This window comes from Meleagris gallopavo, chromosome 7, assembly GCF_000146605.3.
Source record: "Meleagris gallopavo isolate NT-WF06-2002-E0010 breed Aviagen turkey brand Nicholas breeding stock chromosome 7, Turkey_5.1, whole genome shotgun sequence".
NCBI lineage: Eukaryota > Metazoa > Chordata > Aves > Galliformes > Phasianidae > Meleagris > Meleagris gallopavo.
The window spans coordinates 22246912-22262568 of NC_015017.2; the positions used below are offsets into that span (position 1 = coordinate 22246912).

A 15657-nucleotide genomic window follows, 5' to 3' on the forward strand; every position below is an offset into this window, starting at 1 on the left:
AAAAAGGAGAAAAAAAAGCATGGTCAAGGGATGGGAACCAGCTGCCGAGCCAGGGTCCCAGCAGCCAGCCAGCTGACTAGATAGCAACAACCAGATGGTACTGCTGGGATTGTCTCTCAGCTATGAGGTGGCAATGGGATGGCACAGCATTTTTCTGCCTGACTGCTTCCAATCATGTCTTTCCCCAATGGCAAGCCTGTGCAATTACCAGCACTCCAGGAGGTCTACAGACAAGCCTTTACCCTGCAAACAAAATACAGCTTGTAGGCCATACCAGCTGCCAAACCACACACATAGTGATAGATTTAAAGAGGTCTGAAAATCTTTCTAACTCCATAGTGTAGGCAATAAAAATATAACTGTACCTGCAGGAAAGATATCTTTAAATGGCACTGTATAATGCACACAATAATACAAACTCCAACTTAATCAAAATGATAATGACGTATGCCAATCCTACATTACTTGAAATTGAGCGATTTTTACGTTCTGACAAGTTTACAGAACTAGGATAAATGGCATGAATGATTTCAATATATGCTCATACTTTTGAACCAAATGGTGAAGGTTAAAATCTTTCCTTTCAAGGGCCTCAATCAGCCACAAAGGAAAACAGTAATCACTGTCTTTTCAGCCAGCCCAACCGCATTTGTCAGCCCTTTCTCCGTCAATGCAGCCAGAGCAATCAACCTGCCAAACATTCAGAATGGAAAAACAATCTGAAAATACAGGGTATAATGCACCTGCCAGTGAAAATGGCCATTTGAAGAAAAGCTAGTGATCTCAGTGACCCTGCTGAGGAGGCGGTGGTGCAAAGGGGAAAGAACGCGTAAAAGAATTCTTAGTGATCTCCACTCTCTTGCACATTGACACTTCCTTACAAAGCATGCCAATTACAGCTTTTGTGCTACTTAAAAAAAATGAAAGCTTTTTTGGGCAAAATAATCATGCAGAGAAACAGAAAGACACTGCTCCCTTTAGATGGATTCGCGTGTACAGCAGACGAGTAATCTGAACACCAGACAACTTGCAGCAATTCCAAAACACCTAATTCTTAATGTCAAATCACGATAGGTGTGAACACTAATTAATTAAAAAAACATAATACAAGTTAAGAGATGCTATTTTGAGAACAACAAACACAGGACAACAAATTCAAGTTATACTTTGATAAAAATGGCCCCCTCACTCTCCCAGCCAATCAATACAGCAGACTGAAGTGATGCCCTAAATTCAGACATTTCGTTGGGGTCACTCTGGATACGTTATTCCAGCTCTGAAAGTCCCAGATTAGAAATTTCAACCCACCCCTGTTAGCCATACTACACTGATTCTAAGTACCATTTTCAGTGACAGGAGTCAAATTCTTTTCAAATGCAGACGGTCAACCCCTTAGTGCTAAGTGACCTTCTAATCTACATATTTTATTCAAAAGATCATATAGTTGATTGCTCGTGCCTTTTAATGTTTGAAACATAAATGGCATATATTATACAGAGATCTAAATTCCTTCACAGTACTTGCATTGCATACAGCCAGCTGATATTACTGCACTGAAATGCAGGATAAGCACTTATTTTAATATTCTCAAAGTATCAGACATGAAATTGAACATGTCATCTCACTGTGATTTATCTGTAACTACATAAATCTTAAAACTGCCTCTTCAAAGAAATAAAAGTCATACGCAAACTTTCTTGGATCCCATGGGAAAAAAAATAGTTCTTGACCTCATTACCCAATAGTAGAATGCTTGCTCACAAGCACTTACAGTCTAAAAAGGTACTGTGATGCTGTACAGAAAAAGAGCTAAGAAGTTTTGGTTGTACTTCTCTTTTCCCTCACATACTTGGATTTCATTACCTAGTTCAGGTGCTGGTATTTCCAGGGAACAGCAATGTAATACCCAGCAAACACTGAAAGATCAGGCATACAATTCCTAAAGAAGCTGCATGTCTAGGAAGTCAAAGATCCACATGAAACATTGGTATACATAATTTCATGTCAGCTTTATGAATACAGAAATCTCAAAGGCACTGGCTAACTTCATCCTCATTATTTTCTACTGACTGTACCTATTGGCACTTCAACTGTCAGCTACCACATGCAGTTCCTTAGTTTATAAAAACAGCTGTTAAGAGTTAGGGAAGTCACACGGCTCTGAACCACTGGAAATAGGACTGTGTCACATTAATGTATTGATGAACATTCTTTATAACATGCCAAGTGATTAAGTCCATGTTTTTTCTGACAGGAAGCTGGGAATCCTACATTATCAAGTGAGCACGAAAGAATGCTACATAGGCTGCCACTTCCACAAGGACAAATTTCTTGTCAATGAACAGTAAAAGCAGGTTTAATGAACCACAAGATTTTGACTTCAAGTTTACATCAAAATTGTGATGTATTTTGGCAAGATGGAAAGAAAAGCAGTGCTGTATATTAGGCTGCACCCAGCGATAACACTACAGAGTGAAGTTCCAGTTGTCTGAGTAATCTGTTGCTGCAGAGTAGGTTAATCAAAGTTAAATCATCTGTGAAATGGGTGGCTTTTGTTAAGCAGAGTATATCTTCATATCAAGTTTTCCCACATATATTTCACTGTACATTTAAGACCTACCCAAGGCAACACATGAACATATAAGGCTCTGTTATTTCTTCTTAGAATATTAGAACATAAAAACGGTACTTTCACTGTAACAAGCATCTGAGAGAACAACGTATACCTCCAAATTGTTATCCAGTCTGCTTAAAAGGAAGAAGTACTCGGTATCTTCATTCTTAAATGAAATTCTAAACTCTTCAAGAAGTAAAGCTGATGGAGCAATACTGTCTGCAGTCAGTGCTGACTGCATATGCACTGCATTGTACAGTGACACCAAGCAAAGATCCTGTTTGCCAGGAAAAGTCTTGACTGAGAGGTAAGCAGAAGTGTATTCAACTGTACAGCTATCTTTCCTTAGATTAACCACTTCAAGGACTCAAAATAATACATCTTAATATTGGCTGCACTGGTGACTTCTTCCCATGCATATTCCAACAACAGCTTAGCAAATCAAAAAGCAAGAGATCACATAGTAAGGTAGAGAGCCATGCAACAAGAATAACAGATAAGGATAATGTCTGCATCAATAATTACTGAACTCAGTAACTTGAACCTGCAGAACATGAAGACACACATCATCTGCCTCTCTGTTGCTAAAACTGCTTCTCCTGCTGTCTGCTATAAAGAAATGAATGTACAAAGAGAACACAATTTCAAATATATCTTCAGAGAGTAGATCCAAAGCCCGTTGCCTGATAGAGCATGCCAAGTAGAGGCCAAATAGTAATCCTAATAACCAGTTGACCATACTAACTGAAAAGCACATCCACCAAAACTGGACATTGAGAGAAGCAGGCAGGAGTGTTATACACAGCATCATGGGAAGTGAGAAATAGAATTAGACAGCAGAAATGGGGATGGCAGAATGAGGATGATGGGGAATGGAGCAGCGTAACAGTATGTTCATGTTATGATGGTGACAAAAATTACTGAAGTGGTAGTAATGCCATAGAGACCTAGATGTTAAGGTTTATTAGTTATGAAATAAGGGAGAACAGCACCGAGTATGGCACAACACTTAAGCCACAATAAACGTATTTGGTCCCTAATACAAAAAACAGGTCATCATTACAGAATGAGAAAAAAAAAACAACAAGAAACACAGCATGTCAGGAGGGAGGAAAAGATAACTTATCTCTGCTGCATTCCTTGGAACAGCAAACCATTCATGACTACATTTTATTTCTTTCACATGATAAATGCAGCTGCTATAGTAAGATTAGAATACTAAGGCTATTGAAAAATCTGGAAAAAAAGAACAAAGATGTGAAAAAATTCAAATACTGAAGTAAGACATGCTTAGATTTTCATCAAAACAAGAGGTCTTGAGCACAAAGATCTCTACCCCAACACTATTTCTGTGCTTCTCTTCTTTTATGTCATTAGTGATGGGCTCGTATAAATTGAAACCAGAGGAAAAAGCAGCCGTGGGTTCCAGTCTTTGTATGAGAAATCCTTAAAATACTGTGGATTTACCTTGTAAATCTACTTTGGACTTGGACATCCTCCTACAAGAACTATGAAACATGCTTATTAACTTCAACTTTGTTACAGTGAACTGAAAATGGGCATCTTCATGACTGTAACTTAAAGCTGACATTCAAAGCCTCCCCTATGTAACAGTCACTTCATTTGTTGTGCCACAAAAGCTTCTACAACAATTATCAACTCTTTTAGTTTTAAGTTAGCTTTCCCCTACTTCCTATCTGAACCTCCAGATTAGTTTTAGCTTGAATGTTTCTCAACTCAACTCACAAATTGAAGTATGCAACCACCTGAGGCACAGAGAAGCAATGCTGAAGTGAAAGTAGAAGTACTTTGCTACTAATATAAGTTCTAGTAACTTTCTTGTATGTGAGAAATAGGCAATTGCATGCTCCAGTCTGGGAGGTCTTGAAGAGAAAAAGCTTTTTAAGTTTGCAGTGGACAGCTACTACATACACTGCAGCAAAAGCAAATATGTAACTAGGCAGAAATTCAGCTAAATTTTTCTTTCTGTAGAGCAAACATCCTAGAAAAGTAAGAAATGGAACAAATAGGATTGTTATTCTGCAGCATCAGTGTCAGCATAACACACCCTACAGCACAAAAGGACCTAAAGCTAACAGGACTGCCAAGCATATCTAATGAAAATGTTTCCATCATCCTTTGCACAAAAGCATGGCACTAGCAGCATTTTAAAGTGTCAAGATACAAGAATTAAGAGAGATTCTCTCCGCTTTATGTATATGCATAAAAACATACCTGCTGTCATTCTGTTCACTCAGTTTGTTGCATAGACACAAAGCTTCCAAGAAAGTTCCGGGGGAGTTCTCAATCCAAAATATATCCTACATTCATTTATTGGTTGACAGCTACTTAAGAAACTGAATGTCTAAATGTACACTGACCAATAAATTGCCACATATTATCAGTAAGAGTAATGTTACAATTAAACAAGATGTAGAATGCCAGTAACACTCTTAAGGCAGACCTACAAGTCTTTAGCAGTAGAATTTATACAAATTATATCACAAATCAACAGCCATTCTACCACATTAAGTTTTGAGATCAAAACCGTTGGCTCTAATTCAGCCAATCGCTAAAAGAAAAGAAAGAAAAATACATTTGGTTGTACTACATTAACATTCACCTTCCTTTGGCTGAGTCATAACAGGTGTTTGTGTCTCCTTCGTATATGTAACAATTTCCCGAGGAGGAAAGTCAACTTGTGTGATTTTGGCCATTCCAAGTTTAACAGGTCCGCGTCTACATAAAATTAACAGAAACATCAAGGAAAAAAAAAAAGTTAACTTCATGAATTACTTTGTATTCTGTCTACAGTAATACTCAAATCATCAAATCACAGCATAGCTTTGTGAAACTTAAGACCAGCGGAAACTTATCCCTGAAAAAGTCACAAGCTTACAATCGACACTTTATTATCACTATTATTTAAAATCACCTATATTCACAGCTAAGACAAAAAGAAAGTTGTGCAAATATACACAGGTATCTCAATTAAATGATATCACTTTAAAGTTTTGCTCTTTCCAGCTACATATAGTACTGCTCCATATATGAAATATCCATATTTTCAGTGGGACAGACCTGCCTGCATAAGCTGTGTTTGTACGGAAATGGCTTTAGGACTTCAAAACTTAAACAAACCAGCTTCATTACTCTGAATTAAAAAGCATTTCCTAGCTTATTTAATTTTGCCATCCTTTTTTACTTACTTCTAAGATGCTATTTAGAACTGCAGACCTGAAGGTCACATATTGACAAATGATTTATCCATAGAGCAATACTCCAGTGTACATCACTGGAAAGCTCCGAATATTCTGCCTTTAGCTTACGAGACATGTCAGAAATATGGAAACAGCCAGGATCGAGTTACAATGCAAGATGTATTTCCAAAACCAACAAAATATTTAGTTTTTGTAACATTCTGTACAATTATATTATAATTATCAAATGCACAGTAGTAATAATCCATTTTTCTTTTAAGTATCTATACGAAGCAAAATTTCTTATTATTTTCTAAGATAGAAGTGGGAAGAAAAAAGGAAAAGCTTCTGGTGGGCAGAATCTTAACTCAGAGCATAACAGCTTTATTTCGTGATTATAACGAGCTACAGCTTCTAAACATATTTGTCATTTATGCATGTCATAAGAAAAGATGGGAGTCATTCCATTTTTAAACATATAGTTACTCTAAGCATTATAAAGACATTTCTGTTAAGTTTACATCTTGCCAAAGGAAGACTCAAAGAAAAACGTTAGTAAGTAAGCTCTATGATTAGAAATAAGTATGTTACTTACATTAAATCAGACCAAAATCTCCCATTTCGAGCCAACTGCACTACATCTAAGGACACTAAACTTCTCTAACTCACAGAACAGTCTCCTAACAGTAACTCAAAGGCTGAAGAAAAAAAAAAAAGTAAGCTCTTACGCTCATTATTCGCAAGTGTATGAAAGAAGGAATATAAGAAATCTATGCAATACCCCAGATCGGAATCAGAGTGGAGCTGAAGAACTGATGGATCAGTATCCCAATGCAGCGTCCTGATACCACAGGTTGAACAAATCATGCAGCATTAGCAAAAAAGGCCAGAGATTAGTGAAGCAAATACACACTATGAAATCCTAGAGTTACAGTAAGCTTATAGTTATTTCATTGTTCACAAGAAACGAAGCAATGTAATATCAGTTAAAAGAAATTCAGCAAATATTCAGTGCAACGATACATGCAGTCAATACAAAAGTTAAAAAGCAAAAACAAACCCCAGAGCTATTAGAAAAGAATCAAATTCTTGTAAAGATTGAAAGTTAAAGATCTGCAAATGTAGCTTTTATGACAGCTAATAAAGATATTTTAAATAGTGACAAGAACCACTAAGAACTTCCTTTCTAAATCTGTTCATATCTGTCCATGCCTTAAGATGACAGATTTGTTAATGTAACACAACCTTGCCCAGAGCAGTAAATATGGTGGAGGAAATGGTCATATTGGTAAAGGAAATGAGTCACCACACAAACCTTTTGGTACATGGGCAAAAATGCATTTCCACTGGGAAAGAGAACGGCTAGAGTTTCCAAGATGTGACACTGCAGTAATTACGGGTTAAGCACTGCCTTGGGCTTCTAAGTGTCATCTGTGTTACAGCCAACTCCACTGAAGATATTTAAATCCCGTGGAAATAGCAGACTTAATATTAGTAACACGTTACAAAGTCCTGTTCAATAACAAACAGAATAGATCCACTTCAAGCCACTTTCATATCAAAAGAAAAATGAAGTGGAAACTAGATCTTCCCCTTCATATTTTCATTTAGTCCAACTCCTGCTCTCAGGCAGAGTTTAAGAACGACCATGTAGGAGATTAACAGACAAATCTGCATTGATTTCTGAAACTTTTAGATGCTATATTTTAAAACATATGATTTAACATATATTTTTAAATGTTTTACAGCAAATCAAAAACAAAGAATCCATTATTTTACTATGGCAAGTCAGTAAAATGTAGGTTTCCACTTGTATCCCATGCATGGTAGTGTTCTTAGAAAGCAAGTGCAGAAATCCAGAGGTAAAGCTGATTGCCAAAATGTATAAGCCATGTAATGAACACTCAAAATTGTGAATGCTCCATTATGACCTCATTCTTGTAGAAAGTATGCTAGAAGAATAGCTAGTTACACTAAAAATAATTATTACAAATCCAGCATACTCAATTACCAAATCATTCTACATAACTTACATTACATCCACTGCCATAGCTTAATATCTGAATCTCTAAAACCTTTACGTATGTTTTGTGCACAAAATTAATTATTCTGAACATGCTCATTCTTTATGCACCTGCTGTTTGTCTTGATGAAATAGACTTAAGTTTGGTGCCTGAGACTTCAGGCTGGAGATGGTTTGCACAGATTCAATCTTCCATGGATACAAAAAATGAAACAGAGCAAAAGCAAAGCACCACCTACCTAAGACTTAGCTCTTACTGAGGTTACCTTACTGCTTTTCAAAGCTTTTTTTTTTTAAGATAAAATTATGTTTTAAAAATGTGTACAACAAAAAACACTTGCAATAGCTCTTCAGTGATATCAGAGGTAACTTGCTTTACTTGCTTTTTAAATAGTTAACAAAACAAGTACTACCGTACTTGTTATTTTTTTCCTCAGAAATATTGTTTTAAAAAAGTAATGTTCAGAGATACAATAAATCTATTAGCTATGTATCACATGGATATAAAATACTGTTTCTTTTGTTTCCCAGAAGTTTGTTACACCTTAAGTGAATTTATATATCAAATCATCTATTTTTTTATTCTAGGCAGCAAATTTAAATATAAAGTGACAAATTGATAACCAGTAATAACAGATCTCAAGTTAAAACTTGCTAGCAGCCCAGTTGAGAACAACGCTACTGATTCTTCAGTTACATGAGAGGTGATTTCCAATTGCACTATGAACAAGCTATGCACAAATCTGCACCCAGCATTTAAAAAAATCTTGAGGTTCATATCTACTGCCTGTTGTATTCTTCTCTGCCTGGACTCACTTACTGGTTCCTGCTCAGAATTAAACAACTTGTAAGCCTTTGTGCAGCTCATTAAAATCTTGACTATTTTCAGGCTAAGATCGCATACAGCGACACAGACGTAACCCACCTGTATACAAGGATTTACTACAGCCTTTTTAAAAGATGTTTCAAAGTGGTTTAAGTATTCAGTCCTTCTCCAAAGCAAAGACTCATATAAGCATGAATGTAATTTGAGATAGCTGTGCTTTAACTAAACTTCATCCACAATATATATTCAGGAAATTAAAGTACATGAGTAATTATCTTGTGGGCAAAAAAAATAAATAAATAATCAATATTAATAGGCAAACGTTGCTTGTGTTCACAGACTGGGCTTGAGAAACAGTAAAAATTTTTCACCCATGAATCTCCACTCTGAATTTGTAGTTTAACAGAAATATTTGACAAGAAAGCATTTCTCAAGCTGTTATGCACAACACATTGCTCAAAGGGATAGAAAAAGCACTGGAATTAAAGAATAAAGCCATGGCTGTACTTTGGGCAAATGATAGAGATAATGGGTGGTACAGACAAGTTCTGAAAATGGCTACAAGGTGGAAGATCTTGAGAAATATAGTTCTGAGTATTATAAAAAAAACAAAAAACAAACAAACAAAAAAACAATAACCAAAAGTAGAAACAAGGCAAAATTTGTAGACAGTATCTTTTATTAGATCGAGCAGAATGGAGTGAAGGAGACAGCCTATATCCATTAGAAAGCTGAGAAGAGCTCAGAAATTTGACCCCTTAGTTGTTTTACTGTCAGAGATATTCATGCTTACAAGAACATTACCACAAGACATTCAGACTCTTTAAAGTTTAAGCTTCAAAATTCTAAGTTTAAAAAACTCTGAAGATCATGTTAGCAATCTAAAATTCATTCCGTGCAGTTGCATTTCGAATTTTAAAGCAAAGCACTTCTATAACGTAGCCACTGTTCACAAATTCAATGTTATTGTAGAGTCGACCCTTGATTCCTTAAGTTTAATTATTCTGAACGTAAGCATTAAGCCCAAGAACAACCAAGGTGACATACCTGGATCCAACGGCGCCATCGCCGGAGTCCTGGCTCCCAGCCTCGCTTGGCGTACTCACAGATTTGGAAGACGGAGAGGTAGGAGGAGGGACTAAATAGTGAAACAGACAGGTATCCGCTGTTACTACTCGCAGAGGTTGCACAGCTTAGGATGTTTTCAAATTAATTTAACATGAAGTATTAAAAAAAAAAAAAAAAAGTGATGGCAAACAAAAAAAAACAACATGGATGAAAATGAATAGTAGAAAGAGAGGGGAAAAGACAGTGTTAACATTTCATGCTGGATTTCATGCAATTGTTTGGTATTTATGCATCTGGTGCATACAAGAAGACATGGAGGAAAAGGCATTAAAAGAAAAGAAAGGAAAATAAATTTTTAAAATCTGAACTTTGAACAAATGGTAGCACCAGTTTTCAAAAGGTAATTTCCACCAAATCACGTTGCTTACACATCAAAGAAAAACACTTGTTAACATAGCTCTGATATCAGTGTCCAATTTTTCAGAAAACTGAAAGTATTAAGCTTAGTATCTTTGCTTCTAATTGTACAATCACAGAAATGCAGACCAAAAAGATGTGGCTTTGTCATGGAGCATATTTTTGCTTTAGATGTAACCAAATCAACAAAGTTCAGTGCGTTACAGTGATGTTTGTTAGTGGTGCATTTTAGGGGGGAAATCTTCATGCTTCCTTTCTTTTCACATGACAAGCAGCCTGGTACTGATACACTGGAACTTGTTGATAGAAGTCAGTTCATTCCCATCACTTAGATGAAGACTGCAATTGCATTTTAAGAAGCAACATGGTTTTTTTTGGAAAGGATACATAACAACAAATGATTACCATGCATTCATGCAGTTTAAGCAACACAAAGCTAACTTCAAAACACCTTTCAACTTTTCTTTTAGAAAGTGATTTTTATTTTTATTTTTATTTTTCAAAGAAACAATGAAAAACCTTAAGTTTATGCTTAAGAATCAGGACGTGCACTGAAGTTTCTTTTATGCTTTTCAGTAACGTGAAACATTCATTGTACAGATTCACTCCTTAGCGACACCAAAGAAGAAACTTCAACCAACAAATTACAGCTTCTAACTGGTATCCATCATGTCAGGGTGAGTACTGAGGGAGAATTCTGAATTTAGATACGCAACATTTCAGGAGAATTTCTTGAAATCACCACTACGTTGGGAATTCTGAAGAGCACCTCCATCCTATCCCAAAACAGAGATGTGGTTCTGGTTGACAGAAATTACATCCTGAATTTAAAAAACAGTCAGGATTTTGACTGTTTTTAATTAATGGACTTTATTTATTAAAATTGCATGCCTACAAGGGGACTTCCATATACATCTAAAAATCGTATAGTTATACTTCATAAATACATAAGCGTATATGCATGTGTATGAAGCTTTCACGTTCTGCAACTCACCATCACCATCTACTGAACAGTTTATACTAAAAGCAATGTCTGTAGGCCTGTACATTCCAATGTTTCTGTGCATTACTGGAAATGATGGCACTTTAACAGCACCCTCTTTTAAATGAACAGGTGAAATTAGCAACTTATCATCTAAAACTGTCCGTACAGCTCTGTCTCGGGGTAATCATGGCAAAAAGAATTCAGTAGTTTCGTTTGATGCTACAGTGCCCTCTGGTGGCACTATCCCAATAGAGCATGCCAACATGAAAGTTCCTTATTCACAAACAAGTGGGTTCTTATAAAAAGGATAAGTATGCTTTTTTCTCTATCATACACCAAGGTCTCTTTTCCTATAAGAAAGCCATCCCTTGTTATGAGCTTTGTATAATCAATGAATATACAGGTGTTATAATTAAGAAATATACGAGAGAGCTTGGCTAAGCAGGTTATTATACCAAAAGAATAGATAAAGGGCTTAGTCTTGTCCCGGGCTTGCTGGAAAACTCCAAAAGGAGGAACCTCCAGAAAGAGATCTTTCCCCACTGGTGGTCAGCTCTTAAATGGGTCTAGGAGAGGTGCAGCCAGGCTCCACCCCTTCCTGCAGCGCAGGTGAATTGCCTTCACCTGTGCTCCCGTGGTTGACTCATTGCTCGCCTCGGGTGATCAGTCAGGGGTTCAGGCCGTGATTCAGCAGTCCCCATACAAGTTTTTAAAGCAATTTTTTATGAAGGAATCTAATCTCCAATTATCCACCTACGGTGTCAGCAGGAGCTTACACTAACTGCAGGCCATGCTGGGCAGATGGGAGATAGCTTCAGTTCAGGTGCATCACCAGTGTGCTGCCACACCACACCAGCGCCCAGCCTGCACCCGCTTGTGCCTCAGGCAGGACTGACAGCTACCAGCAGGCACTGTAGCTTAATTCGGATATCTTGAAAGGGATGAAACTAACTTCTCCAAATATCCATGTGCATGCAAAGGTGCAGTTAAGTAGGAGTCCAACAGAATCACACACACAACACACATTAAAATTAATGTTGTGGATGTGGCCGTGGGAGCAACTTTAATGTCGTTTGCTATGCTTTTATAATGTGTGAGGACTGTCCAAAAACAATTATGAAGATTTAATCACACAGACCATAGCCATAACCAATTACTATTATTTTTGTTTGCAAACTCAGTTGAAATAGACTCTTGTCACCACTGAGCCAAACTGAAAATTAAGTTTTAACTCCTCTTTGATTTCAGAACTAGAGACAAAAAAGCAAAGTTGAAGTATCACCTCTTCAACTTCACCTTCCAGAGGGAGGTGGCTAAGTAAAGGCAAAAAGCAACAGTACCATAAACCAACTCATGGAAGAGCAGCATAGATATGAATAAATACGAATCCTTGACAGTTAGATTTTATGCTTAGCTTTGCTGCTACTCCATCAAAGTCAGTCAGGTAATCAGTTTAAGATAAGGAAAAATTAGGAAACAAAAGGCGCAGCAAGAAAATGAGCTGATGCCATAAGGAAATCTCGGAATTAAAGATTAAGCATTATGGAAAGAGAAAAAACAAACAAAAAACATCAGAAAAATAATGTGCAAGAGGAATATAATATTACATATGTAATATTATAATCAAAACACTCCAAATAATCTACTAAGTTGAAAATACATCTTATACAAGTATTACTAGTGATATGTACTGAAAAAATGTATAATTGCAAAAATACTAACAACAAGGGTAAAACGCTTATCTCATAAAATACTATGAATATTCCTACCGACAGGAGACTCCGGTGTCAAGCCCATGCTCTGAAGTAATGCTTCAGCTTCTCTTCTCTTCTTTTCAAGGTCAGATTCTTCTTGAACAGGAAGAACATCCTTCTTCTGATCAGTCTAGAAATAATTCAATAATTGCATTAAGGTATTTAAAAGGCATTAAGAACAGTTTCATCTTATTTCTGAGATCTAACCACTATGCTTTCTGTGGTACTGGAACCTATCAGACACATTAAACACCTCGCTAATAATTCTGATGGATCTTTCTGCACATAAAGTAAAACCAGACAGGAGGAATTAAGAGGTTTTGTAGCTTTAGTACCATCTTCAAGTCATTTTCTTAAGTTTCTTTATTAGTTTTGTTCAGGTTGTTTTACTATCTGCTAGATTTCACACGCACAAAAAAAAAAAAGGCATAAAAATGACACACCTTCTCACATGTAATTTAGAAATAATGCGGGCTCTTCAGCGAAAGATGCTGATCTCTCCATTTTTCCCCAATTTCATTTAAATGCTCACACAACTACAGAAATTTGACTCTTAGCTTAAGTGTCCACAAGTCAGTCACTGGCAAGCACGTATTTTTAATTTTAATCATAGAAATACCAGACTTCAACAGAAGCAGCAAAATCCCGACCCAGTTACAATAATCCTACAGAATGAAGAAAGGTTCCTCCCATGACTGCACATTATACCTCTGACCTACTGTACATCTTTGAAAAAAGGCTCTTCCAAACTTGAGAGCAAGTTCCCAACTGATAAGATACTGTATCACCAGTGGAAGCACAAGCATCGGCAATACAGAATTACATCATCATCAGAGCACAAGTGTAGGATTTCCCTGAATCATTTTGCTGGCAGATGCCTGGACTTCAGTCATACGCTAACTGAAAACAACTTCAAGATCGTAACTAAAAGAAGAGATGTCATGAAGAGGTGACACAGCACACCAAAGCACTTCAGCAGACATTCTGTTTATGATGTATAATCCCCTTTCAGGAGAAATTTAGCAGTGTATCACAGATTGTCACATAACTTAGCACAAGGAAATCAAGCATAACAAATTTTGAGTCAAAGAGCCAAAGAACATTGCACATTGTTTGTATGGTGACAATACTGACACACAGTTCATACAGACATCTCTGAAACTTCATTTCAGAAAGGAGTTCTCTAAATTATGCCATCGCAAATAAATAGAGTTTTTGAGTAATACTTCAGCCACTTCTCACAGTAATTTCATTAACTATGTCCCATGCACACAAGAACATCGTTCTTATTTCTAAAAATGCAAGCATTTTCAAAATCTACCTTACCATATGGATAATTCTAAAAATCAGGTTTTTTTTCTTCTCACAAAATGAAAACACTACATTTGCATAGACCATTAAATAGACATTCCCTAGATAACACCTAGCAAACGACTAAGTGAACCTTCTCTTTTTAGGCGCGTTACATATATTTAGGGCAAGTTACATAAGCGACAGTCAGGTTTCAAACAGAAAACAGTTTCTTACTTCTTTTTTCTTTCTTTCTTCCTCCTTTCTTTTCTTCTCCTCTCTGATCTGAGCCAATCGCTGCTTCTTGCGCTCCAACTCCGCCTTCAGTTCGCTTTTGTCAGACATGACTGCAACACTGATCAACACAGAAATCACTCCAAAAGGTTTTGTTTGCTTAAGATTGCTTATTTACAGGAAAATTGTTATTGTTAATGTAACTGTGCTAAGTGGCTAAAGACAGAACATTGAAAAGTCCTAAAATCATAATTGAAGTTACAATCCTGTTTTTACACTTAGCAGATTCTCACTGCTAAAAAGACTGATTTAAAAACCATAAGGATGACAAGGTTACAGCAACTTTTCCCAATGTATTTCTGAAGCTTTTTTGAGACACTACTTTGAATGATACATGGAGCTCCAAAGATGAGGTTATATCATGTTGCACAGAATTCTATACAGCCCCAGAGCCACCTATGGTATTTACACACAGTAAACAGTAGGAAGGGTGCCCACACGTCTTTACTTTTCACTGCAGCCCCTTAATTACTGGCATTTTATAACCTAGCAGGACGAATGTGATCTATCCTGTTAGATGTGCTTGCAGGAGCCAAAACAGCAATCTAATCAAAGATGTAATAGTATTACTGTAACTGGTAAGGAGAGTAGGCAACTGGAGGGACAACTGTGAAGTATGTGCATCACTGATCTTTTTGTCTTTCATTTATAGATCTTGTGTATGCTGCTGAGAAATGGGCGGGGCTTCCAATGACAGAAATTCTACCAAAGACTCGTTACATAAGTCATTTGGTTAAGCACAGATGGGAAAGCCAAGCATGAACAAACGCAGACCAAACCCAAACCCTTTCAGGAGGCAACAAGTCAGAAGATGGGCAGGAAAAGCGTGTGAGCAGGCAGGGCCAACAGCAGCTGCATCTTCCTGCTCAGCACATCCACGCCAGCAACCAAAGAACAGGAGTGACTCCGGTACGGCTGCGGGCCCTACAGCTGTTACACGCATCAGCGACACAAGCCCTCATAGGTGCAAAACAAGAACACCCACACAGTGTCTGCACAGCGCATCTAAGAGCAGAGCTCGATGCAAGCCTCCCGCGCTCATCCCGGGCGCACACGTCGGTAGCTTTTCAGCCACGTTCTCTGCCAACGCTGAAGCGTTAATAGATAATGACGCACCGCCGGCACTGCACAGCGGCACGGCGGCCCCCGCCCAACGCTGCCCCCGGGCCACGCTCCGCTCCCAGGC

The 15657-nt window shown here is 37.3% G+C and overlaps 1 protein-coding gene across 2 annotated transcripts; it reads right to left on the reverse strand.

Moving 5' to 3' along the window:
• Window positions 1–6: 6 nt before the first annotated feature.
• LOC104911730 (cytoplasmic dynein 1 intermediate chain 2-like) lies at window positions 7–15622 on the reverse strand. Of its 2 annotated transcripts, XM_010713741.3 has the most exons (5): window positions 14415–15622; window positions 12903–13017; window positions 9711–9801; window positions 6596–6655; window positions 7–5353 (listed from the first exon to the last, which is right to left on the reverse strand). In XM_010713741.3, exons 1-5 carry the CDS (start codon window positions 14520–14522, stop codon window positions 5227–5229), a joined length of 501 nt encoding a protein of 166 aa, XP_010712043.1. In that variant the 5' UTR covers window positions 14523–15622; the 3' UTR covers window positions 7–5226. The 2 variants fall into 2 exon arrangements, with proteins under 2 accessions (XP_010712043.1, XP_010712045.1); XM_010713743.3 differs by lacking the exon at window positions 6596–6655 and having other exon boundaries at window positions 5195–5353; window positions 14415–15611.
• Window positions 15623–15657: the final 35 nt, after the last annotated feature.